The sequence below is a fragment of the Muntiacus reevesi genome, chromosome X (genome assembly GCF_963930625.1).
Source record: "Muntiacus reevesi chromosome X, mMunRee1.1, whole genome shotgun sequence".
NCBI lineage: Eukaryota > Metazoa > Chordata > Mammalia > Artiodactyla > Cervidae > Muntiacus > Muntiacus reevesi.
In genome coordinates, this window is record NC_089271.1 from 70,472,880 (window position 1) to 70,499,060 (window position 26,181).

The following is a 26,181-nucleotide window of genomic DNA, read 5'->3' on the forward strand; positions in this document are numbered from 1 at the left end:
GCACCAACTCATATACTTTCCCAGATCTAGGAAAGATATTATGCCTCAGTTAAACTTTGAAAGTGTACATATGAGAGAAGGGAAGAATTAAGAACTATGGGCAAAATGGGGCAGCTGTACTATTTTTTAGACTCTTATGACTGGATATTTTTACCACTTGGTTTGAGATGATAATAAGTCTTAGATTATCAGTCATACTCAATAGCTAGAAGATATTCCTCTAAAAGTTAATTGGAGATAATTGTTAAATTATAATTTTTTTTTGTTTGTGTATAGTTTTGCTCCTTTTAACTAACACTCAAAATTTTAGCTGAGTTGAAATATCCTCTGCCAAAACTGGGTCACTGACTTCTGAGCTACTTTTGCTTCCCTTTTTAGAACAAATAAAAGGAGAAGATACTTGCGTGCAAGAGAGCAATGAAGCAAGCTGGCAAGCCATTTTCTTAACAATGTTAAGATGTTGTCTGGGAAATGAAGGTAGGTGGTGGTGACTATAGCTAATTGTCAGGAAAGGGTTCTTTTTATTCTTTTGTCCTAAGGTTTGACTTTAAAGATCAACGGGTCTGAAACTTTCTTTGGCCAGGGAAGGGTCATAGCTTAGGAGAACTGGCTCATGTTTCCCAAGCTCAGAAAGGATGAATTTGTAACAGAAAGACAGCTTAATATTAATAATTTATACTGAAGATTAGAACTACCAAATGGAATGAAACCTGTCTTGGCCTATCAGTACATTCTCCTTTCAGTAGTTATGCCAAGTCAGCAAACTAAATTAACAACAGATTGGAGCTGTATAAACATATAAAATAAGAGTTAAGAAGGGGATTGTGAGGTCAGGCATGTTTCATTTGATATACCTCAGTCAGGATGGGTACCGTCTTCCTTTACCAGTTCTTACAAGCCATGGCCTTTTCATCAATCAGTTCAAGTTCTCAGTTTCTAATGATAAAAGTGTCTCTTTTCTGTCTCTCTAGGCCCTTGAAATTTATATTGGTGATCTATGAGTGTAGGGTATGGCTCCATCTTGTTCTTGAATGATTCTAGTTTTACAGGGAGATCCAGATTGCCTTTTACAAAAATTTTGTCATCCACTTCCTTCTTTAATCAGTCCTGTCCATAAATCTGAATGCTAGTGTTTGACCTAACTCACAGTATTTTTTTCTCCTTTGTTATTATTATTACCCAGAAGTCTCTTTGAAGTTCTAGGCACTGGGTTCTAAATGTAATTTCCTCACATGCCCACAGAGGTTTATGTTGCTTTGCAAGACTTGTTTCTCAGAACTACTCTATAGTCCCCAAGTGTGTGATCTTTTTTACTTGCATAATTTTAAAGGCCCCACAGACATTACAGAAACTGAAACCTTGGTACATAGGAGGGAGACTGTAGGATATATGGTTCATTTATTTTTTCATTATTTGAATATTTTTTTCATTTATTCCTTCACTTTTTCATTCAGCAATCATTCATGAAAGTGCCTTGTGCTAGACTAGTTAGAAATACAAGAACAAGTCAGATATGATTTTTGCCCCTAGGCAGTTTGCAATACACTAAGAAATGTACAAAAATAAACTGCACATTAAATTATAAAAGCCTTGAGATTAAAGGCTGAGGGAAGGGTACTCCAATTGGAAGGAATAACTTAAGCAAATGTAGTCCTACTGCTATTAGTTCTGACACATATTCTTGAGGTTTTCTCACTCTTTACCTCTCGGGTTTGAAAAAGTTGCTGTTTTCTTGTTCTTAGGTAAACTGTATTCAGATTTTTCCTCAAAATCCCATCTTAACATAGAGCTTACTGGAATATAGTGAGAGGGATAGGCATGTGAGTTGTGCTGGAAGGAGATAGCGTAAGAAACAGTGAGGAAAGCTGATAGGTAGTCATTATTTGATTTTGCAGATTCTTTGGCTCTCAGCTTTTTGAATTTCTTTGCACCAATGAAATAAAAACTAAATAAAACGAGTGATATCTTCTGCTCAAGGGACTTACCTTCAGGTTTCTGTGGTGAGACACCAAATGCACTCAACTTCCTCTTTCAACAACAAATTTGCCAGTTATCAGTAGGCTCTGAGACACCAAGAGTTAGGCTTTTTCACCCCAAACACCCTGCAAAGAAACAAGCCCAGCAAGGCTCCAAGGTAAGTTACAGCTTAATATATGGGAACTGGTAAAATTCCACGTGGGAAGGTTGGGGGGGAGCATGAAGATCCAAGACAAGGACAGACATGAGAACAGTGTCCAATTTTAAAATGGACCCTGGCCTCTTTCAGACTTATTACAGCAGGAGCAATGGTGATTCCCTTGGTTCTGATTAGAATACAAAGTTAGGGTTAATGCCATTAGTCCCCACCATTATTCCAGGATCAAGGAGTCTGTGATGCAGCTCACTTTTTGCTGAGGGCTCTTTGTTTCCTTATCATCCAAGGAAGACAGCACAAAGTCATAAGAAAAGAGTGCATTCAGTGAGATTAATGGGACAGCTTGACCTATTCAGCCAGAAAAAGAGGATTTGGATTTCTGCTCTGTAGTTGCTTAATGAAGGAACATTTTTATGTATAAGCCCCTTGCTTTGGTAAGTTTAACTGTCACAGATAGGAGGGAAAGAAAGAAAGTCAGATCATAGATTTTGGAGATGAAGGAACTCCTAGGGATCCAAATCCTTCACAATATAGATGGGAAAACTGAGAGGCTGTGAAGTGAAGACATTTGAGATCACTCAGCTGGTTACTGGCAGAGCTGGAACTAGAACATATGTCTTCTAAATCATGGACTCTTTTTCCTACAGAAACCTGTATCTCCCAGAGAATACTATAAATATATTTATAACTATGTTGGATTGTAGGTTAGGAAAGAAGAAAATATCTCAGATGACAAAGTCTGTTAAAATCATTTCAATCTGTTCAAAGGCATTTCTTGATCCTTTGAAAGCTGCATTTTGACCCAACTTCAGACTTACTAGATAGCAGAGCTCCAGAAGTGGTACCTATCTTTTCAACAGTTATCATTCTTATTATGTTGAGTGCTAGAAACCCTTCTTGTTCTGAGCTAAGATGACTGAATCAAAAGAAAACTTCCAGTTGAGGAATTCTTCAAGGTGAACTGTGCCACAACAGTTGGTACCAGGATCATTTTGGATATAATGATAACAAGCTTTGTGGTGCATTGTGGATGGAGTGGTCTCAGTCCTAAGAATCCTGCAAGTGGGAATATTTTTTATTTTTGTTTTTCAAATGGATGTGGGAGTCATTGCCCTTTCTATTATCTGAAGAGGTTATCCCTTAGCAATTGCAACACAGTAAAATTATTCACTGTTAAAAAATATGTGATATGCTGATATATTGAGGTAGAAAATGGCCTGAATGAGAATAAAGTTATGCATTTGGTGTAATTATGTTTGCAACAGTTCCTGTTAAACAGAGTTCCTTCTTTAGTCAAAAGCAGTTATATTTTTTGGGTCAACTGGAAAAATTGTTGAATTTAAATTGCACAAACTGTGCAAATCCTGGCAGTTGTGGAACACAAGACTTCAAATAAGTGAACATACTTCTGGATGGTTTTGGGTGACTTTTCACAGTTGTTGTGTTTGAGGTAAGTCAGTCTATGTCCTAAGAAGCAGGACAGTCTATGGCCCAAGTAAAGAGGACAGAGCTGTCTTTGTGAATCCACCTTTTCTAAATGTTCCTACAATCAGGGTAATGACTGGCAGGAAGTCTATGCTTTATTTAAAAACTCGTCTAAAAATGTCTACTTATATTTCAGGTCAGGATATTTTGCATTTGAATTTTCATCTAGTATTGATTCACATGCATCACAGACAGAGTGATGAAGTATATGGACCAAAGTACAGAAAGAAAGCTTGATTTTAGCTCAAGTTCTGTGAAAGATTCACTTTTGGCTTTGGACAAGTTACTTTATTTTTCTGAGTCTCAGTAGTCTCGTCTATAATAAGGTGGGGGCTTGAAATAGATTGTCTTTAACTTTCTTCCTAGTACAGTGGTTTGACTCTGGGCTCCTTGTGCCTGAGAAGAATATATCATGAAGTGGTAAATAATGAGACAGTAGGGAAATCTAACTACAGTTAGAACCTTCTGGAAATACAGTCTAACTTTCAAAGGGAACTCAGTAATCTATGCTAAGGGCCACTATACTTCTTTCAGAGTAATGTCATCACGAGAGCTTCAACTTTTAGACCACAGGCAAGTGTTTTGTAAATAATTTCCTTTTTTTAATAATAAAATGCAAACATTCAAGGGAAAGAATTCTGAAATCTGATTTCCACACTGACTGTCACTTAATCAGTATTTCTTAATCTTTTAGATGCAAAGTTCCATTTGAAAAACATAAAAATCTCACTGCAAAGTTATCGTGGACTTGCCTAGTTAGGAACTAGATCCTGATCCTGGACTCCTAAAAAAACTTATCCCATCACAATGACATTTTCCAAGTACTGTGGGACAAACAGTCAAAAGATTTTTGTAGATCTGTACTTTCAGTTTGTATTATATGGAAAATAATTTTGATTTCCAAATGTATTTGCTGTAATAAGGATTTTTTTTTTCAAGTAGTACATGTTTTCCACTCTTATACTTTGAGAATTATTGCATTAATCCTACTCAATATTTCTCACACCTATGCTTTTGGGGAGATTTTCTAAACTCAGAAAAGTACACGATCCAACCAAAAGCTCATGGAGGTTACTCTCAGTACAAGTAAAGTAGAAATGGACTAACATTTATTTAATGTATACTGTGTACCAGAGAGGATTATAGATATGTTTTCTACCTTTTTGTCATTGTTGTTCACTCAGTCCTGTCTGATTCTTTGTCGAATGGACTGCAGCACACTAGGCTTCCCAGTCTTTCACTGTCTCTTGGAGTTTGCTTAAACTCATGTCCATTCAGCCGATGATGCAATCTAATCATCTTATGTTCTGTTGCCCCTTCTCCTCCTGCCCTCAATCTTTCCCAGCACCAGGGTCTTTTCCAATGAGCCGGTTCTTTGTATCAGATAATCAAAGGATCAGCTTCAGCATCAGTCCTTTCAATGAATATTCAGGGTTTATTTCCTTTAGGATTGACTGGTTTGATCTCCTTAATCATATACAGTTCCTATTTAATCTTTACAATGATATATGTTACAGGCACTATGATCCTAATATTATAAATGAGGAAACTGAAGCCACTAAATATGAAGTGAGTCATTTCAGGCTGGAGAGCTAATAAGTGAGTTAAGACATGACCCCAGGTCTGTCCAAAGAACATGATTCTTTCAATCTCCAAAATACTCCCCCAAATGCAAAAATGATGAATAATTAGGCCTCCTTATGTGATTAAAAATCCAATAAAGATACATGCATGGGAGTTCAATTCAAATTTTATTTTAATTCATTTTAAGAATAAAAATAATTTTCACTTCTAAATTATAGGGGACATGTCTAGACTTGCAGAACATATCCAAACTTCTATACTTCTAAAATCAAGTCAGGTTATTTACAGTTGATTTGGAGCTCAATCAGTTGAGCTCTGGAAATGGTAGAGCTCCAAATTCCAGTTGCTCTTCTTTGGCTGTGGTTATGAGTGATTTAATGAAGGACACTGTGGGTATGGGTATCTGACTGGCTTGGGTAGTTCATGTGAGACTTTTGTGATTCAAATAAGAAGAAAAATGCTAAAAAAAAAAAAAAAAAAAAAGGAAGTTACATTCCCAAATGACCTGTGAATATTCTCCCCTGGAAAGTGGGGAGGTCCCCTGTCAGCAACCTTTCTCTAATTTTCTCTTTTCCTCCCAAGATAACAAGCCCACATGCTAGTCCTATTATCAAAGAAAATAAGAGACACATATTTGATTTTTGATATTTGACAAATTTGTTCACTTAATGGTATTACTGACTTAATAACGAGAGGTGAAGAGAGGGAGAGGGCTGAGAAGCTAAAGCTTTGTAGAACTGAGTAGCTACCTTGATGCCATAAGCCTAGATTCTACACTCTTCACTCTGCCTCTTGTATAGCATTCAGGTAAATGTGATAAATGTGATGACTCCTTTGAGTCTCATTTTCCTGATCTGTAGAATGGGAATGACCTAATTTGTTATATATATATATATATATATATATATATATATATATATATATATATCATATTATATATTGTATTATATAATATATATTATATTATTATATTATATTAATTATATATTATATATTAACTATATAATATATAATTAATATGTATTATATTAATTATATACACTATATAATATATATAATATATAATTAATATATAATGTATTATAATATATTAATATATTATATTATAAATTAATATATTATATAATATGTATATATGAACTTTAAATAATAATTAATAGTAATTACAGTTGTAATAATGCTTTGCAAAGTGCAAGTAAGTTGAGATGGTGACAGTTGCATTAATGATGGACGTGGCAGTGCTGATGGTATGTTAGAGGCAGGGGTTTAGAGAGTCCAGGCCCATAAAGTCATGACAAGTTAGAGCAGAAGATAGTTAAGATCATACAGTTCTTATTATCTTAGTAATGAGAGAAATGAAACTCACATAAAGGAAGGGACTTAGCAAAACAAAATAAAGAGATAGTATTTGAATAATTGCTAAAAGCCAAGTGTTATAGCTCCAAATCCGGTGTTCTTTATAATATATTTTACAGCTTCTGAGTCTTCCCCATCTCACATGCCTTGTTACATTTGGCTCACTACTATTAGGGCTTCCCAGGTGGCTCAGTGGTAAAGACTCTGCCTGCCAATGCAGGAGACTCAGGACACATGGTTCAATCCCTGGATCAGAAAGATCTAGAGAAGAAAATGGCAACCCACTCCAGTATTATTGCCTGGAGGATCGCATGAACAGAGGAACATGGAGAGCTACAGTCCATGGGGTCGAAAAAAGTTGGAGATGACTGAGCAACTGAGCATACAATACACTTATAAATCCATCATTCCAGTACTTTATCCATAGATCTATTGTGGTTTGGGTTCATAAGCAAAACTTGTTAAAGATCCCTGGTTTTGATAGTACCCTACCCAGACACCTGGTGGGAATCATTTGCCATATATGTGCAGTCATATATCACTTCATAGGAAATAGAAGAGGAAAAGGTGGAAACAGTGAAAATCTCTTCTTGAGCTCTAAAATCATTGTGGATGATGACTGCAGCCATGAAATTAGAAGATGACTGCTTCTTAGCAGGAAAGACATGACAAACCTAGAAAGTGTTTTGAAAAGTAGAGACATTACTCTGCTGACAAAGGTCCATATAGTCAAGGCTATGGTCTTTCCAGTAGTCATGTTCAGAGGTGAGAGCTGGACAATAAAAGAAGGCAGAGCTTTATGTCAGAAAGTGTTTTGCCTATGTTCTCCTCTAGGAGTTTTATAGTTTCTGGTCTTACATTTAGATATTTAATCCACCTCCAATTAAGAAAAAAAAAAAAAAAAAAGAAGGCAGAGCGCTGAAGAATTGATGCTTTCAGATTATGGTGCTGGAGAAGTCTCTTGAGAGTCCTTTGGGAAGCAAGGAGACCAAACCAATGGATCTTAAAAGAAATCAACCCTGAATACTCTTTGGAAAGACTGATGCTGAAGCTGAAGCTCCAATACTTGGGTCCCTGGATGTGAACAGCTGACTAATTAGAAAGAACCCTGATTCTGGGAAAGATTGAAGGCAGAAGGAGAAGAGGACAACAGAGGATGAGATGGTTCGATGGAATCACTGATTCAATGGACATGAACTTGAGCAAACTCCCAGAGATGGTGAGGGACAGGGAAGCCTGTCATGGTACAGTCACCGGGATCACAGAGTCAAATACGGTTTGGTGACTGAACAACAACAAAAACATAGTCATAAAAGTGCTAGAAATACAATTGAGATTATTAGCATCTTCATCTCTGAAGAATGGTTTTACCCATATAAATGTAACTTTAACATATTTGTGTGCAACAAATTGCTTACAAAGGAACATTTTTAGCTTTCTCTACTCATGAAGAGCCTCATTATGACTGAAATTGTAATAACTGTGACTTTGAGGAAGAAGCAATACTTTTGAGTCTTCATTTTCTGATCCATAAAGGGGTATGAAAGTGTTAGTTGCTCTGTTGTGTGACTCTTTGCAATCCCATGTACTGTAGCCCATCCAGTTTGCTCTGTCTATGGAATTCTCCAGGCAATAATACTGGAGTGGGTGGCCATTCCCTTCTCCAGGAAATCTTCCAGACCCAGGGTTCAAGCCCAGGTCTCCTGCACTGCAGGCAGATTTTTTAAATGTCTGAGCCAGCAGGGAAGCCCAGAAATGGGTATAATAACAATTAACTCAGGGTTCTCTCAAAGGTCAAAGGTAATATATTAATAGTAATAGCACTTAGCTAGTGGAGGATGCAAGTGGAAACTTCTCGTACTTAGTATTTCACTGAAACTTAGGAGTCTGGAACAAATTCTGATGCCATCATAATATAAGTTCACTTTGACTGTGCCTTTGCAAATGCACAGCATTGAGCTAGTGGGTTGGGAAGTGAAGCTGCATTTACATATACATTATTAGTACCTATGATGTTCTTGGATTCAGACTCACTGATTCATATTTAGAGGCCTGACCTAACTTTGTGTTCTAAAACAAAATTTAGTTATTTCCATAAAGTCAAGTGTTTAATGACAGAATTCTCACTTAACCTTATGAAATTGCTACTGGTTTTAAAATAAAAGGTTGAGATTACAGGCTTTGGAACTTTTAGGTATCCAGATTTGTTAGATTCCAACCTTATTATTCTTGCCTTGACCATATTTTCTTCAGTAACAAAGGGAGAAAAACTATGACTATTGCTTGGGAGAGTAGCTTATGGGAGAGACATTAGAAGTAAAACTGACTAAGACTCTGCTAATAGGTACGTATTCTCCATACTCTTACCTTTATAAACCAATGTGTATGAGTTGAATTCCTACTGCATGCTTAACCTTCTACTAAGCAAAATGAGAGATATGAAAGTGTAAGATACAATCGTCCCTCATAGAGACTACATTTTTATAGTGTAGCCTGTAAGTCCAGCAAAAGTACAAAGGAAAAGTTCTGAATAGATTGTCCCATACAAGGACAAGATGAGAGTTGAGATAGGATCTCAAGAGAGGAGTAAAATGTTGATTTCTGAGATGGGATCCAGGAAGACAGGAGTTTGATGAAGTTTCAGTTATAACTTTATAGCTATCTTCATTATCAGAAATCTTCTTACAGTCACACATTGGAAGTGAATCTTGTTAGTTCAGTGAAGGTAGCTAATTCTCCTGCCTTGATTATTAGATTAGAAGTCTATGCTGATTATTCCCTTTAGAGTTTGGCTCCTGTTACCAGAAATTTTTTAAAGGAAAGAGGCATCCCTCTATGAAGCTCCTGGCCTTTGATGTAGGCAGAATGTACTCTGGATAGAGCACTGACACTGTGAAGCCAAGAGGCAGTTACTTTTTTAAAAATGGTATTGGAGGCACTGAGAATTTGATCCTCATATCTATCTGGGTGGTTCACAGTAATACAGCTAGGAGCTCAAGTATATTCTGAAGAGGTGGTATTTTCACAGCTTATAATTTTGCCTGGGTTGTGTTATCTGTGTGGTTATGCAACATCAGTGAGATTAACTTTTGGAGATTAATCCCTGCATGGGCCAGTTAACATCAATTTTAAAAATTGTGCTGTATGTTTAGTCTTGCCTTGGGTTTAGAGAGAAAGAGAAAACAAAATTTAGGGCCTAACCTCTGACTTCACAAAGCTCACAGCCCAGTGTAGAGTGATTCATAAACAAATGAACAACAAATGTGTTGTCATAAGGCAGAATATTTACCCACTTAAAATATTTACTAACTGATTATACGCCGATAATTCTACTAGGTTTTGGAAATTTAAAGAAAGTCATAGCCTTTGCCTCCAAAATGCTCATAGTTTACTTATAAATAAAGAGATATAGATGAAAACACTCAATATGGTGCAGTAAGTACATTGTTAAAGCAATCCCTGTGACAGCATGCTCATCCAGCTTTGCCATTTTGATATATCATTTTGCCAGCAGAGTATAGAATACATTTTAAAAGAGCAGTCCTAGAAGCAGGTAGATCAATTAAATAATGGTTTAATAATTCAGAGAGAGAGGAGAGAGAATGAGTGGAGAGAGAGAAAACTTGGTTGATTGAATGAGAGAGCAGTCTAGAATTATTTTAAGTATCCTGGCTCTTGTAATTGGACAGATGGTGGTGGATAAGTAAAAGGTCAGGGAGTATGATGAATTTAGTTTTGGGAATTTTTATTTAGAGATGCCTAGAAAACACTGAAATGGGAAATCTCAGCTGAAAATTGGACATGCAGATTTAATATCTGGGGAGAGGCCAGCCCTGGACACAGAGACATAAGAGCTATCTGGATATGGGTGGTAATTGAAGTCGTGAAAGTGGGTGATGTTACTTAGCATGAAGACATTGAATAAGGAGAGAATATCCAGGCCTAGGGAAAACAAACATTTAAAGGATGTGCAGAGATGAAAGAAAACATAAATAAAACTCAGTATGAATGGACTGATAGTTAAGAGGAGACTCAAAATAGAGTTGTGGCTTAGAAGCCAACAGGAGAGAGCATTTCAAAAACATGGAAGTAATAAAAATAAATGAAGAAAAAAAAAAAACATGGAAGTGATCTGACTGTCTAACACAGCAAAAAAGCCCTGCTTGATTTAACAACATGATAGCCACTTGTCACCTTTACTAAAGCAGTTTCAGTGAGATTATAAAGATAACCATGCCACATTGTAGTGCGTTAAAGGATGGATATAAAGTGAGGAAAAGAAAGCAATCAGTGTCAAAAAATACTGTGAGATGCTTATTTAAGAAGAGAAGGAAAATGACACAAAACTAGAATAAGATGCATTGATAAGAGAAATATTATTGTGGGAATTGAAGAGGTTTAATGACAAATATCTAGCTGAGAGTGAAGGACAACATGATGATCTGGGAGTGAAAGGGAACAATTAATGAAAGAAAATTCTGAGAAAGCTAAAAGGGATTAAGAGCATGAAAATTCAACTTGTACAACAAGAAAGACAGCTGTGTTGGGAAGGATGCAGTTGTAGATAAGATTGCGTGTGTTAGGAGGGGACAATGTTTGAGTTACTTCTCACCCAATAGCCTCAATTTTCTTGTGATTTAAGAGGTAAGACCCTCTACTGAGAAATGTGGGAATGGGAGAGGAGAAGAGTAGAAGAAACTTTAGTAGAGTTATGAAAGTGTTAAATAACCAGCACTCTCTTTTTGTGCACCTTGATTAATTTCTTAGGAGAATAAACTAATCAGAGGTGTGGAAAAAGAGGCTGGAGCAAAAAAAAAATCTTCTACTTAAAGTGCTGAAACTAGAAATTCATGATTTCTAGTTTTAGCACTTCAAATAGATCCTGGTATTTTTAATAGGATCATTCATCAGTTTGGATAATAAAAAAGAAAATGGTTTGTGGACTTGATCTGGGATTAAGATCATGCCAGGCTTCCCTAGTGGCTCAGACAGTAAAGAATCAGCTTGCAATGAGGGAGACCTGGGTTCGGTCCCTGGGTTAGGAAGATTCCCCTGGAGAAGGAAATGGCAATTCACTTCACTATTCTTGCCTGGAGAATTGCATGGACAAAGGAGCTGGCAGGCTACAGTCCATGGGATTGCAAACAGGAGGACACAACTGGGGGTTTAACAATAATTTTTTCAAGCTGGTACAGCAGAAGAATGTTAAGCAAAGAAGGTTGAGGATTCTTGGGTAAGAATAGTTAATTTGATCATTGAATCTCATCTGCATAGAGAAGGAAGCAAAATGAAGGAGGGTACCAGATTGGGCCATGAGAAATGGAGAAAAGTTTAAGGTCTCTGTGAGTGTGTGGTGCAAGTTAACATGATGCAAATTGCAGTGAAGTTCAGTGATTGTAATGTTATTTTTAATTAATTTATTTTAATTGGGGGATAATTGCTTTACAATATTTTGATGGTTTTTGCCATATATCAACATAAATCGGCCATAGGTATACATGTGTCCTTTGTGTCTTATGTGTTGAAAGTCCCTTGGACTGCAAGGAGATGAAACCAGTCAATCCTAAAGGAAATCTGTCCTGAATATTCACTGGAAAGACTGACGCTGAAGCTGAAACTCCAATACTTCGGTCACCTGATGTGAAGAACTGACTCATTGGAAAATACTCTGATTCTGGGAAAGGTTGAAGGCAGGAGGAAAAGGGGATGACAGAGAATGAGATGGTGGGATGGCATCATCAACTCAATGGACATTAGTTTGAGCAAGCTCTGGGAGTTGGTGAGGGACAGGGAAGCCTGGTGTGCTGCAGTCCATGGGGTCACAAAGAGTTGGACATGACTGAGTGATTGAACCAAACTGACACACGTGTCTCCCCCATCCTGAATCCCCCACCCACCTCCATCCCCACCCTATCCCTCTATGTTGTCCCAGTACTCTGGCTTTGGGTGCCTTGCTTCATGCATCAAACTCACACTGATCATCTATTTTACATATGATTATGCATATATTTCAATGCTATTCTTTCCAATCATCCCACCCTCTCCTCCTACTGAATCCAAAAGTCTGTTCTTTATGTCTGTGTCTCTTTTACTGCCCTGCATGCAGCTAGGATCATCAGTATCATCTGCCATGGCAAAGGTAAGGGAATATGGAGACAAGCATGTGTTCCAATTCTAATATACCACCTCTACACTACGTGAGTATTGTGACTTTGGCACAATTTATTTAACCTCTCTATCTCAGTTTTCTCATTTGTAATATGGCAATAATTATTGGGCTGCTATGAGGATTAGAAAGGCAATAGTGGAAATGGAGATGGATTGGAGATAGATTGGAGAGATTTTAAGGGGGGGGGTGATAATCACCTGGTTTCTGTTTAGATATGGGTGAAATTTAGTGATAGGAGTTGGATGAATTCCCAGTTTCTGTCTGTAATGTCTAGGAGGCTGGTCATGGAACAGACTGAGAAGGAGAGCTTAGACTCAAGAGTAAGTCACCAATTTTGTATCTTCCCTGAGACAGGAGTCAAAGATATATCTAGATTTAAGGGGAGAGAGATTGATAACACAGAGAGCACAAACAAACCAGAAATAGTCAACAATAAAGCCAAAGGGAGAGACACAAAAGAGATAGAAACAGAGGGAGACGCTGAGAGAAGAAACATGTTTTGACTTTGGCCCTTCCATTCAACCTATTTTTGTTACTGGCTTCTTAAGTTGTTCTCCTTTCTAAAATTTCAGAAGCGTCATAGATCGCTAACAGGAAGCTAAAGGTTCCCTATCTGAGAGAGTTTATATTTTCACCCTACCCAACACAAATTCCCCCAGTTTTCTATCACCATGGGGATTTTACATTTAATTGTCACCAAACATATTAGGGGAAAAACCCTTTCTACCTCCCCTTCAGTCTGGAGAAGAAAAATCATTTTGCAAAGCAGGCCATACAAATCTCTAAACTTAAAGTAAACTGAATCGCAGAAGCATAAGAAGCCACAGAAACAAATAAGTTGTAATCATGACCTCTAGCTTGTTGTTTTGGACTAATAGGACTCTGTTATTTAACACAGAGGTATAAAAACAATGTGTCTCCTTATTAAGTGAAAATTACTGTACCAATGAAGCAGAAACAAATATCCATGTTTGTAAAGTGCAGAAGTGGAGGTGGGAATGGGTGGTTGTTTGCTTTTAGTTCTTAGCACTGTAATGCACCTTATGTAGCCTGCCTTGTTCTTTCACAGCCTGTGCATAAGTAATAGATTATAGTAGAAATAAGACCAATACTGAAGTCAAAGTGGGTGGTAAGGAAGGGTTTGTGACATGTGTGATGACAGATATTTAGTTATATATTGATGGCATAACTAGAGCAATACTGAGGTTATAAGATCCTGAGGTCCTACTATGAGATGAGAAAGATTCTGCCATAATTTGCTCTCTGGATAGCACAAATCATTGTGCTATCATGTTTAAAATGTCCCTCCTGAGCAGGGGGAGGCAAATAGTTGTAATGGAAATAGTACAGACTTTGGAGCAAATCAGGCTTGATAAAAAAATCCCATTTTTAAATTTGCTACCCAAGACAATTTACTGAATCTCTCTGAACCTCAGTTTGCTCATCTGCACTATAAGAGTAATAATGGAACTTCATCTTAGGATGGTTGTGAGAATTAAATTACATAATGTATATGAAAAATTCCATTGCAGATTCTGGCATATATCATTGATCAGATCATAGTAATTATTTACTTTCTTTTTACCTGTGAGTATCCTTCTACTTTTGTTCTAAGTCATACATACATAAGAAAGATGACTGCATGACTCTTTAGGATCTATCACAGGTAGACTAGGGAGTATATGAGGAGGAAAGATGAAAGTATTATTTACAGTATCAGTAGCTGATAAAGTTTACTCTTTTATTTGTGAATTAATCTCTTGGGGTTCTTTTCTTTTATCATTTCTCTATTTCCTGGAGTAAGACTTAGAATGATATAGGAAGTTATTCTGCTATTTATGAGGAGAATCGCAAAGAAGTCACTCTGGTTTTGTAAACATACTTGAAACAAAATAAAAACATATCAACAACAAAGCTCCACTTGAGGAAAAACATCAGCACGTTGTTTTCTCCACTTCTAGCTTTAAAGGCAATAAACATTCCTGCACTATGGATAGAAGCGATGTTTGTAAAATTTGTCTTTAGGAAGAAAACAAATGATGAACAGAAGGGTGTGTATAAAGATTAACCACTTTGTCCTCCTATTTGAAGTCCTAGATCTTTCATTTGGTATATTTGTGACCTTAAGTTAAAAAAAACTTTTCCCATTATAAAGACTACTTTAATAAGAAAATTAAACCTTAAATTGTTTCAAAAGGTTTTAGTGACTTATTTTGCTAATACCCTAATCAGTATTCACCATGATTTTGGATAATCTGCCATGGGATGATGTTGCATCCATGTACAACATGGGTTGTACAGATGGGTTGATGATGTTGTACAGAATTCCCCTTAGATAGAGAAGAGGTTTCTCCCCTTCCCTACTACATAAGGGGAACTATCTTAGTTCAGCTTCTAAATTCATTTCTTGTTTAGTCATTAAGCCATGTCTACCTCTTTGCGACTCCATGGACTGCAGCACAACAGACTTCCCTCTCCTTCACTATCTCCTGGAGTTTGCTCAAATTCAAGTCCACTGAGTCTGTGATGTTATCTAACCATCCTATCCTCTGTTGTTCCCTTCTCCTCCTGCCTTCAATCTTTCCCAGCATCAAGGTCTTTTCCAATGAGTTTGTTCTTTGCATCAGATGACCAAAGTATTGGGGCTTCAGCTATAGCATCAGTCCTTCTAATGAATATTCAGGATTGATTTCCTTTAGGATTGACTAGTTTGATCTGGTTGCTGTCCAAGGGACTCTCAAGAGTCTTCTCCAGCAGCACAATTCAAAAGCATCAATTTTTCAGCTCTCAGCCTTCTTTATGGTCAAACTCTCACATCTGTACATGACTACTGGAAAAATCATAGCTTTCACTATACAGACTTTTGTCAGCAAAGTGATGTTTATGCTTTTTAATATGCTGTCTAGTTTGATCATAGACTTTCTTCTATGGAGCAAGAGTCTTTTAATTTTTTGGCTTCAGTCACCATCTGCAGTGATTTTGGAGTCCAAAAAAATAAAATCTGTCACTATTTCTGCATTTTCCCCATCTATTTGCTATGAAGTGATAAGACTGGATGCCATGATCTTAGTTTTTTTTTTTAATTACTGAAAAGTTTCTTGTAAATTTGGAATGAAACCTAAGCTGAAAGAGAGAGAGAGAATGCATGAAACCCACCAGCTATTGTGATAAAATAATAAGGAACTAATTTTCCCAAGTCACAGAAATAAGCTAGGATACTGGTGAAAGTGAAAGTGAAGTCGCTCAGTCATGTCTGACTCTTTGCGACCCCATGGACTGTAGCCGACCAGGCTCCCCTGTCCATGGGATTTTCCAGGCAACAGTACCGGAGTGGATTGCCATTTGGTACTGCAGGCTAAAAGAGGCAAATCTATTTTCCCAGTGCTGTGGTGCCAAGTTAGGAAGTCAGAACCCAATGGGAAAGGTGGTGGACAAAAGAGAGGCAAGCAGATCAGAAAAATAAGACTAAATTTCTGCCATTGCAATTGGGAATGAATGAACAGTGTTCATACCAACCAGAAGCAAAAGAAATCTTGACACAAAAGAAACAGACTCAAATATCATATTCTTTTTTTCTGCTATTAGAACAAAAGACTGAGTATTTTAGGACTTCCTTGTGTGCAAGACACAGCTTAGACAATCTGGCAAGGCAGTTTGAGGACATTTCTATGGTTCTCTGGTTCACTGAATGACCTTGGAACAATAGCATACCTTCCTTTAGCACCTATAAACAGGCCCCTTCTAATTTTAATATCCTATGACTTTGCAGGTATAAAAACAAATTTGGTTATAACTCATTTTTAATTTGCATTTCTTTAATGATTATTGATGTTGAGTCTTTTTTCATATGCCTGTTGGCCATCTGTATGTCTTCTTTGTATGTCTGCTTAGGTCTTCTGTCCACTTTTTGCTTGGGTTGTTTTGTTTTTTGTTGAACTGTACAAACTTTTTATATATTTTGGAAAGTAAGGCCTTGTCAGTCACATAATTTGCAAAGAATTTCTCTCCCATAGGTTGTCTTTGTGTTCTGTTTATGTTTTCTTTTGCTGTACAAAAGCTTTCAAGTTTAATTAGGTCCCATTTGTTTATTTTTGCTTTTGTTTCCTTACTCTAATAGATGAATTGCAAAAAAAAACAAAACAAACAAAAAAAAAAATGGTAACTTATGCCAAAGAGTATTCTGCCTATGTTTTCCTCTAGGAGTTTTATAGCATCTGGTCTTTTCATTTAGATCTTTAATCCATTTTGAGTTTGTTTTTGTATATGGTGTAAGAGAATGTTCTAATTTCATTCTTTTACATGTAGCTGCCCAGTTTTCCCAGCACTACTTATTAAAGTGACTATTTTTTCTCCATTGTATATTCTTGCCTCATTTGTCATTAGATTAATTGACCTTAAGTGTGTGGGTTTATTTCTGGGCTTTTCATACTGTTCCATTGATCTATATGTTTGTTTCTGTGCCAGTACCATAATATTTTGATTACTGTAACTTCGTAGCACAGTCTAAGGTCAGAGAGTATGATTCCTCCAACTCTGTTCTTCTATCTCAATATTGTTTTGGCTCTTCTGGGTCTTCTCTGTCTCCATGAAGTATCACCTCACACCAATCAAATGACCATCATAGGAAAGTCTACAAATAAAAAATACTGGAGAGACTGTGGAGAAAAAGGAAACTTTCCACACCATAGATGGGAATATAAATTGGTAGTGACTATGGAGAACAATATTGAGCCTTCTTTAAAAGAAAAAGATAACAGAAATAGTTATCATATGATCCATCAACTCCACTTCTGGGCATATAGCCAGAAAGGGCAAAAACTCTAATTCAAAAAGCTACATGTATCCCAATGTTCATAGCAGCACTATGTACAAAAGTCAAGACGTGGAAGCAACCTAACGTTCCATCTACAATTGGATGGATTATGAAGATATTGCATATATATATATATATGAATGGAGTATTACTAAGCGATAAAGAGAATGAAATAATGTCATTTGTAGCAACATGGATGGAACTAGAGATTATCATACTGAGTGAAGTAGGTCAGACAAATAAAAACAAATGTCATATGTTATCACTTACATTAGAATCTAAAGCAATGATACAAATGAACTTATTTATAAAACCAAAATAAACTCACAGACATAGAAAACAAACAGTTACCATAAAGGAAAAAGAGGGAGGGATAAATTAGAAATTTGAAATGAAGAGATATACACTTCTATATATAAAATAGATACACAACAAGGACCTACAGTGTTGCACAGGGAACTATATTCAATATCTTGTAATAACTTCTAATGGAAAAGAATCTGAAAAAAAATATGTAGCTAATCACTTTGCTGTATGCCTAAACATTGTAAATCCACTAAACTTCAATTTAAGAAAATCTGGATGTCAGCTAAAGTGGTTAACCATGATACTATTTTTTCCTGTTTTGGGCAGGGATTATAACTTCACGGCTTACCTTACTGAAGTATTCAAGATGGGAAACAACAGTACCAGCAATGCTGAGAATCACTGCAGTGTCCCCCATTTGACATTTCATTACTCTCTCTATGCAACCACCTACATCCTCATATTCATCCCTGGTCTGCTGGCCAACAGTGCAGCCTTGTGGGTTCTGTGCCGCTTTATCAGCAAGAAAAATAAAGCCATTATTTTCATGATAAACCTCTCTGTGGCTGACCTTGCCCACGTGTTGTCCTTACCCCTCCGGATTTATTATTACATCAGCCACCATTGGCCTTTCCAGAGGATCCCTTGTCTGCTATGCTTCTACCTGAAGTATCTCAACATGTATGCCAGCATTTGTTTCCTGACATGCATCAGCCTTCAGAGGTGCTTCTTTCTCCTCAAGCCCTTCAGGGCCAGAGACTGGAAGCGTAGGTATGATGTAGGCATCAGTGCTGCCATATGGGTCATCGTGGGTACTGCCTGTTTGCCATTTCCCATCATGAGAAGCACAGACTTAGCCAACAACACTGAGTCCTGCTTTGCTGATCTTGGTTACAAGAAAATGAATGCAGTGGCTTTGGTTGGGATGATTACAGCTGCTGAACTGGCAGGATTTGTGATTCCAGTAGTCATCATTGCATGGTGTACCTGGAAAATGACTATATCCTTGAGACAACCACCTATGGCTTTCCAAGGAATCAGTGAAAAGCAGAAAGCACTGAGGATGGTTTACATGTGTGCTGCAGTCTTCTTCATCTGCTTCACTCCCTATCATATTAACTTTATTTTTTATACCATGGTAAAGGAAGCTATCATTAGTAGTTGTCCCATTGTCCAAAGCACACTGTATTTCCATCCTTTTTGTCTATGCCTTGCAAGTCTCTGCTGTCTTTTGGATCCAATTCTCTATTATTTCATGGCCTCAGAGTTTCGTGACCAACTATCTCGCCATGGCAGCTCTGTGACTCGTTCCCGCCTAATGAGCAGGGAGAGTGGTTCATCAATGATTGGCTAAAAATAAAACAACTCTCGATTATCGCTTTGTTTAACTATGTTTCCTTGTTTTTGCCAAAGACCAAAGTGACTAGAGAGAAGTTTCTTTAACTGAACTTTGGGAACAACAGAAATATCTGTGCTCACAGGGGTGTGACAATAGAGGCAGAGTGTGAAATGTGGGAGAGGAAGGGAAAATGTGATTTGCCTGTTTCCTCTTTGAAATTCAAATCAGTTTCTTACCTGAGAGATTTAGATCAAGATTTTACAGATGTTTTAAATAAATGAAAATTGCATATTTTATCTTAAACCTTTCTTTAGTAAATGTGATGCTGTTAATGATACAATAAATGCATGAATCCTTCACACAATGCAAAAGCAAATTTCTTTCAAATGAAGAATATTACCTGTAAATGAAAGCAAAAAATTATCAAGTCTTTATAAGGGATGAGTACACAGGCAAGAGTTTGTGAGTATTGAAGCAACATGTGAATAAATTTGAGGATACAAATCCTTACTGAAGAAAAGGCATGGGAATGTGTTCATTCATTGAAAATATATTGGATGCCTATTGTATTCTGGGTTGCCATTCTCTTGTGTATTTTCACCTATAATATCTCATCTGGCTTTCCTAATAAACTTGTGGAAGGTTCCAATCCAAATGAATAAATGAAACCTCAGAGAGGTGAAGCAACTTCACTGAGAATAAACAGTGCTAAGGAAAAATTTGTCCTGAATACACCACATATGCTTAGGATATTGCCTCTGTTTGTGTTGTTATTTGTTAGGCTAATGCTAAACTATCTACTACTGCTTTATTGACTATGCCAAAGCCTTTGACTGTGTGGATCACAACAGTATGGAAAATTCTTAAAGAGATGGGAATACCAGAACACCTTATCTGCCTCCTGAGAAATCTGTATGCAGGTCAAGAAGCAACAGTTAGAACATGACATGGAAGAACAGACTGGTTCCAAATTATGAAAGGAGTATATCAGGGCTGTATATTGTCACCCTGCCTATTTAACTTATAAGCAGAGTACATGGTGCGAAATTCCAGGCTGGAGAAGCACAAGCTGGAATCAAGATTGCTGGGAGAAATATCAGTAACCTCAAATATGCAGATGACACCAACCTTAAGGCAGAAAGTGAAGAAGAACTAAAGAGTCTCTTGATGAAAGTGAAAGAGGAGACTGAAAAAGTTGGCTTAAAACTCAACTTTCAAAAAACTAAGGTCATGGCATCTCGTCCCGTCACTTCATGGCAAATAGAGGGGGAAAATAAGGAAACAGTGAGAGACTTTATTTTGGGGGGCTCCAAAATCACTGCAGGTGGTGACTGAAGCCATGAAATTAAAAGATGCTTGCTCCTTGGAAGAAAACCTGTGACCAACCTAGATAGCATATTAAAAAGCAGAGACATTACTTTGCCAAGAAAAGCCTATCTAGTCAAAGCTATGGTTTTTCCATAGTCATGTATGGATGTGAGAGTTGGATCATAAAAAAATTTGAGCACTGAAGAACTGATACTTTTGAACGGTGGCATTGGAAAAGACTCTTGAGATTCCCTTGGACTGCAAGGAAATCAAACCAGTTAATCCTAGGGGAAATCAGTCCTAAATATTCATTGGAAGGACTGATGCTGAAGCTGAAACTCCAAAACTTTGGCCACCTGATGTGAAGAACTGACTCATTGAAAAAGACTCTGATGGTGGGAAAGATTGAAAGCAGGAGGAGAAGGGGACGACAGAAGATGAGATGGTTGCATGGCATCACCTATTCAATGGACTTGAGTTTGAGCAAGCTCTGGGTATTGGTGATGGACAGGGAAGCCTGGTATACTGCAGTCCATGGGGTCACAAAGAGACAGACATGACTGAGTGACTGAACTGAACTGAATACTAAACTTGGTTTGGATGGTGAAAACTCAGACTAGGGCTAAGCTACACAAAACCAAGACCTTTTCTACACAATTTGCTGAAGATTATTTGAAAAGTCTGTAGACTGTGGGGATGATGTGTCAGGCTTCAGGTTGCAAGATATTAAATAATAAATAGCTTGATCTAATATTGTCCCAAACTAGACATAAAACATCCAAATAGCTAATTATTTAGCAAAAGTCCGTCTAGTCAAGGCTATGGCTTTTCCAGTGGTCGTGTATGGATGTGAGAGTTGAACTATAAAGAAAGGTGAGCACCAAAGAAATGATGTTTTTGAACTGTGGTGGTGAAGAAGACTCTTGAGAGTCCCTTGGATTGCAAGGAGATTCAACCAGTCCATTCTAAAGGAGATCAGTCCTGGGTGTTCATTGAAAGGACTGATGTTGAAGCTGAAACTCCAGTACTCTGGCCACCTGATGCAAAGAGCTGACTCATTTGAAAAGACCATGATGCTGGGAAAGATTGAGGGCAGGTGGAGAAGGGGACGACAGAGAATGAGATGGTTGGATGGCATCACCGACTCGATGGACATGGGTTTGGGTGGACTCTGGGAGTTGGTGATGGACAGGGCGGCCTGGCATGTCGTGGTTCATGGGATTGCAAAGAGTTGGACACGACTGAGCAACTGAACTGAACTGAATGTGGGTAATATCAACTCCATGCATAGATGAAAGAAAGATGAGCATCATTACGAACAAAGCTAGTGGAGGTGATGGAATTACAGTTGATCTATTTCAAATCCTGAAAAGATGATGCTATGAAAGTGCTGCACTCAATATGCCAGCAAATTTGTAAAACTCAGTAGTGGCCACAGGACTAGAAAAGGTCAGTTTTCATTCCAATACCAAAGAAAGGCAATCCCAAAGAATGCTCAAACGACCGCACAATTGCACTCATCTCACACGCTAGTAAAGTAATGCTTAAAATTCTCCAAGACAGGCTTCAACAATATGTGAACCATGAACTTCCAGATGTTCAGGCTGGTTTTAGAAAAGGCAGAGGAACCAGAGATCAAATTGTCAACATCCACTGGATCATCGAAAATGCAAGAGAGTTCCAGAAAAACATCTATTTTTGCTTTATTGAGTAGGCCACAGCCTTTGACTGTGTGAATCACAATAAACTATGGAAAAGTCTGAAAGAGATGAGCATACCAGACCACCTGACCTGCCTCTTGAGAAACCTGTATGCAGGTCTGGAAGCAACAGTTAGAACTGGACATGGAACAACAGACTGGTTCCAAATTATGAAAGGAGTACATCAAGGCTCTATATTGTCACCCTGCTTATTTAAGTCATAAGCAGAGTACATCATGAGAACAGTGGGCTGGAGGAAGCACAAGCTGGAATCAAGCTTGCTGGGAGAAATATCGATCACCTCAGATATGCAGATGATCCCACCCTTATGGCAGGAAGTGAAGAGGAACTAAAAAACCTCTTGATGAAAGTAAAAGAAGAGAGTTTAAAAGCTGGCTTAAAGTTCAACATTCAGAAAACGAAGATCATGGCATCTGGTCCCAACACTTCACAGGAAATAGATGGGGAGACTGTGGAAACAGTGTCAGACTTTATTTTCTTGGGCTCCAAAATCACTGCAGATGGTGATTGCAGCCATGAAATTAAAAAACGCTTACTCCTTGGAAGGAAATTTATGACCAACCTAGATAGCATATTAAAAAACAGAGACATTGCTTTGTCAGCAAAAGTCCGTCTAGTCAAGGCTATGGTTTTTCCAGTGATCATGTATGGATGTGAGAGTTGGACTGTGAAGAAAGCTGAGCTCTAAGAAAGTGATGCTTTTGAACTGTGGTGTTGGAGAAGACTCTTGAGAGTCCCTTGGACTGCAAGGAGATCCAACCAGTCCATCCTGAAGGAGATCAGTCCTGGGTGTTCATTGGAAAGACTGATGCTGAAGCTGAAACTCCAATACTTTGGCCACCTCATGGGAAGAGTTGACTCATTGGAAAAGACCCTGATGCTGGGAGGGGTTGGGGGCAGGAGGAGATGGGAACGACAGAAGATGAGATAGCTGGATGACATCACAGAATTGATGGACATGAGTTTGAGTAAACTCTGGGAGTTGGTGATGGACAGGGAGGCCTGGCATGCTGCGATTCATGGGGTTGCAAAGAGTCGGACATGACAGAGTGACTGAACTGAACTGAACTGAACTGAAGCATTGCTATACATTACTCTGAACAAATTTGTGTTTATAAGAAACTTCTGTGTGAGTAGAACTCACAGAGTTGCATTGGAAACGTAAAATATTATCACATCATCAATGAGTGGTGAAAAATATATGTCCTCCTTCTCGCAATCCTCTTATCTTCATTTTTTATGGATTATGAATATTATTTCAGTGTTAATATGCAGAATTTAAATACAAGCAATCCTCAGATTCTCATGCTGGCATTTATGAACCTCATTCCATCATTCTCATTTTTTTTATTCCAGCAATTTAAAAAGCATGGACACTTGGTGTGCAGGGGAAGAAGGGAAGTGGTGTAGAATGTGTGTAGAATGTGTATGGAAGAGGATTTGTGTAGAATGTCTATGGAAGAGGAAATAGGGACAACTGAAAAGACAGCCATTAAAAGAGAAAAACATGTTTTCTAGGAAAGAAGAAAATTCTGTAATTATAAAGCAGTTGAACAGTTTTTTCTTGTGCTTAATTAATAAACATTTAAAACTGGAGCCCATTATACAGAGTGAAGTAAGCCAGAAAGATAAAGAGCAAAGCAGTATACTAACGCATATATATGGAATTTTAAAAGAAGGTAACGATAACCCAATATGCAAAACAGAAAAAGAGACACAGATGTACAGAACAGACTTTGGGACTCTGTGCGAGAAGGCGAGGGTGGGATGTTCTGAGAGAATAGCATTGAAACAAGTATACTATCAAGGGTGAAACAGACCACCAACCCAGGTTGGATGCATGAGAAAAATGCTCAGGGCTGGTGCACTGGGAAGACCCAGATGGATGGGATGGGGAGGGAGGCGGGAGGGGGGATTGGGATGGGGAACACATATAAATCCATGGTTGATTCATGTCAACGTATGGCAAAAACCACTAAAAAATTGTAAAGTAATTAGCCTCCAACTAATAAAAATAAATGAAAAAAAATTTTTTTTGCAACTTCAAAAAAAAAGTGAAAAAAAGGGGGGCACAAACCAAAGATGGTTGCCTGATATGCTTGGAGTTAATGGTAGCATTATCAGAATTATTACATAGACAGCCTCACACTAAGGAGATGATTTTGAAAGAAACCCACTTGAAACTACACCTCCTGCTATCTTTGTGGAGAAAATAGCCACACTTCATATTCTTTCCTTTCAGATCTCTGACAAAAGCTTGTGCTACAAGCAACAGATATGTGGATTAGTGGACAAATTAAATTTCATTTTTCCACCATTAAAGTGGAATCTTTGAGCTTTTCTGACATGTGAATCCCTATTGCAGTGAGAGAGAAAAAGATAACTTGAAAACAATGATTTGTTCTAGAATTTTTAAGGCTGTGATTACTTATAAACTGTTAGGGTGATAGTACCCCTAAGATCAGGAACAAGACAAGGGTGTCCACTTTCACCACTATTATTCAAAGTAGTTTTGGATGTCCTATCTACAGCAATCAGAAAAGAAAAATAAATAAAAGGAATCCAGATTAGAAAAGAAGAAATAAAGCTATCAATGTTTGCAGGTGACATGATACTGTACATAGAAAACCCTAAAGATAGTATCAGAAAATTACTAGAGCTAATCAGTGAGTTTAGCAAAGTTGCAGGGTACAAAATCAATACACAGAAATCAGTTGCATTTCTATATACTAACAATGACAAATCAGAAAGAGGAATTAAGGAATCAATCCTATTCATCATTGCTATAAAAATAGTTAAATATCTAGGAATAAACCTACCTAAGGAGACAAAAGAACTGTACACAGAAAATAATAAGACACTAATGAGAGAAATCACAGATGACATAAACAGATGGAGAGATATTCCATGTTTCTGGGTAGGAAGAATCAATATTGTGAAAATGACTATACTACCAAATGCAGTCTACAGATTCAATGTGATCCCTTTCAAATTACCAATGGTGTTTTTCACAGAACTAGAACAAAAATACTCACCATTTATATGGAAACACAAAAGAAAGCGAATAGCCAAAACAGTCTTGATAAAGAAGAATGGAGCTGGTGGAATCCACTTTCCTCACTTCATATTATACTATAAAGCTACAGTCATCAAGACAGTATGGTACTGGCACAAAATCAGAAATATAGACCAATGGAACAAGGTAGAAAGCCCAGAAATAAACCCATGCACCTTATTTTTGACAAAGGAGGCAAGAATATACAATGGGGGCAAAGACAGCCTCTTCAATAAATCATGCTGGGAAAACCAGACAGCTATGTGTAAAATAATGAAACCTTCCTAAAATTATATACAAAGATAAACTCAAAATGGATTAGAGACCTAAATATAAGACCAGAAAGTAGGAAACTCTTAGAGGAAAACATAGGCAGAACACTCTCTGACATAAATCAAAGCAAGATCCTCTATGACCCACCTCCTAGAGTAACATAAATAAAACCAAAAATAAACAAGTGGGACCTGATAAAACTTAAAAACTTTTGCACAGCAAAAGAAACTGTAAACAAAGTGAAAAGACAGCCCTCAGAATTGGAGAAAATAATAGGAAATGAAACAACTGACAAAGGATTAATTTTCAAAATATACAATCAGCTCATAGAAGCCAGTGGCTAACAAACACATGAAAAGATGCTCAACACCGCTCCTTACTGGAGAAATGAAAATCAAAACTACAATGCAGTATCACCTCACACCGGTCAAAATGGTCATCATCAAAATGTCTACACACAGTAAATGCTAGAGAGGGTGTGGAGAAAAAGGAATGCTCTTGCAATGTTGGTGGGAATATAAATTGATATAGCCACTATGAAAGATGGTATGGACATTCCTTAAAAAACTTGAAATAAAACCACCAGCAATCATGCTCCTAGGTATATACCATAAGCAAACCAAAATTGAAAAAGACAC

The 26,181-nt window shown here is 37.5% G+C and overlaps 1 protein-coding gene across 2 annotated transcripts; it reads left to right on the forward strand.

The window, feature by feature from the left end:
• Positions 1-429: 429 nt before the first annotated feature.
• On the forward strand, positions 430-19,540 carry LOC136153896 (putative P2Y purinoceptor 10). Of its 2 annotated transcripts, none has more exons than XM_065916038.1 (2): positions 430-477; positions 18,175-19,540. In XM_065916038.1, the coding sequence occupies exon 2, from the start codon at positions 18,215-18,217 to the stop codon at positions 19,199-19,201; it is 987 nt and encodes a 328-aa protein (XP_065772110.1). In that variant the 5' UTR covers positions 430-477; positions 18,175-18,214; the 3' UTR covers positions 19,202-19,540. The 2 variants fall into 2 exon arrangements, with proteins under 2 accessions (XP_065772110.1, XP_065772109.1); XM_065916037.1 differs by lacking the exon at positions 430-477 and adding an exon at positions 2,049-2,134.
• The last annotated feature ends 6,641 nt before the right edge of the window (positions 19,541-26,181 follow it).

Coding starts and splice junctions, on each gene's coding strand:
- LOC136153896 (XM_065916038.1), top strand. CDS start 18,215: ATGGGAAACAACAGTACCAGCAATGCTGAGAATCACTGCAGTGTCCCC.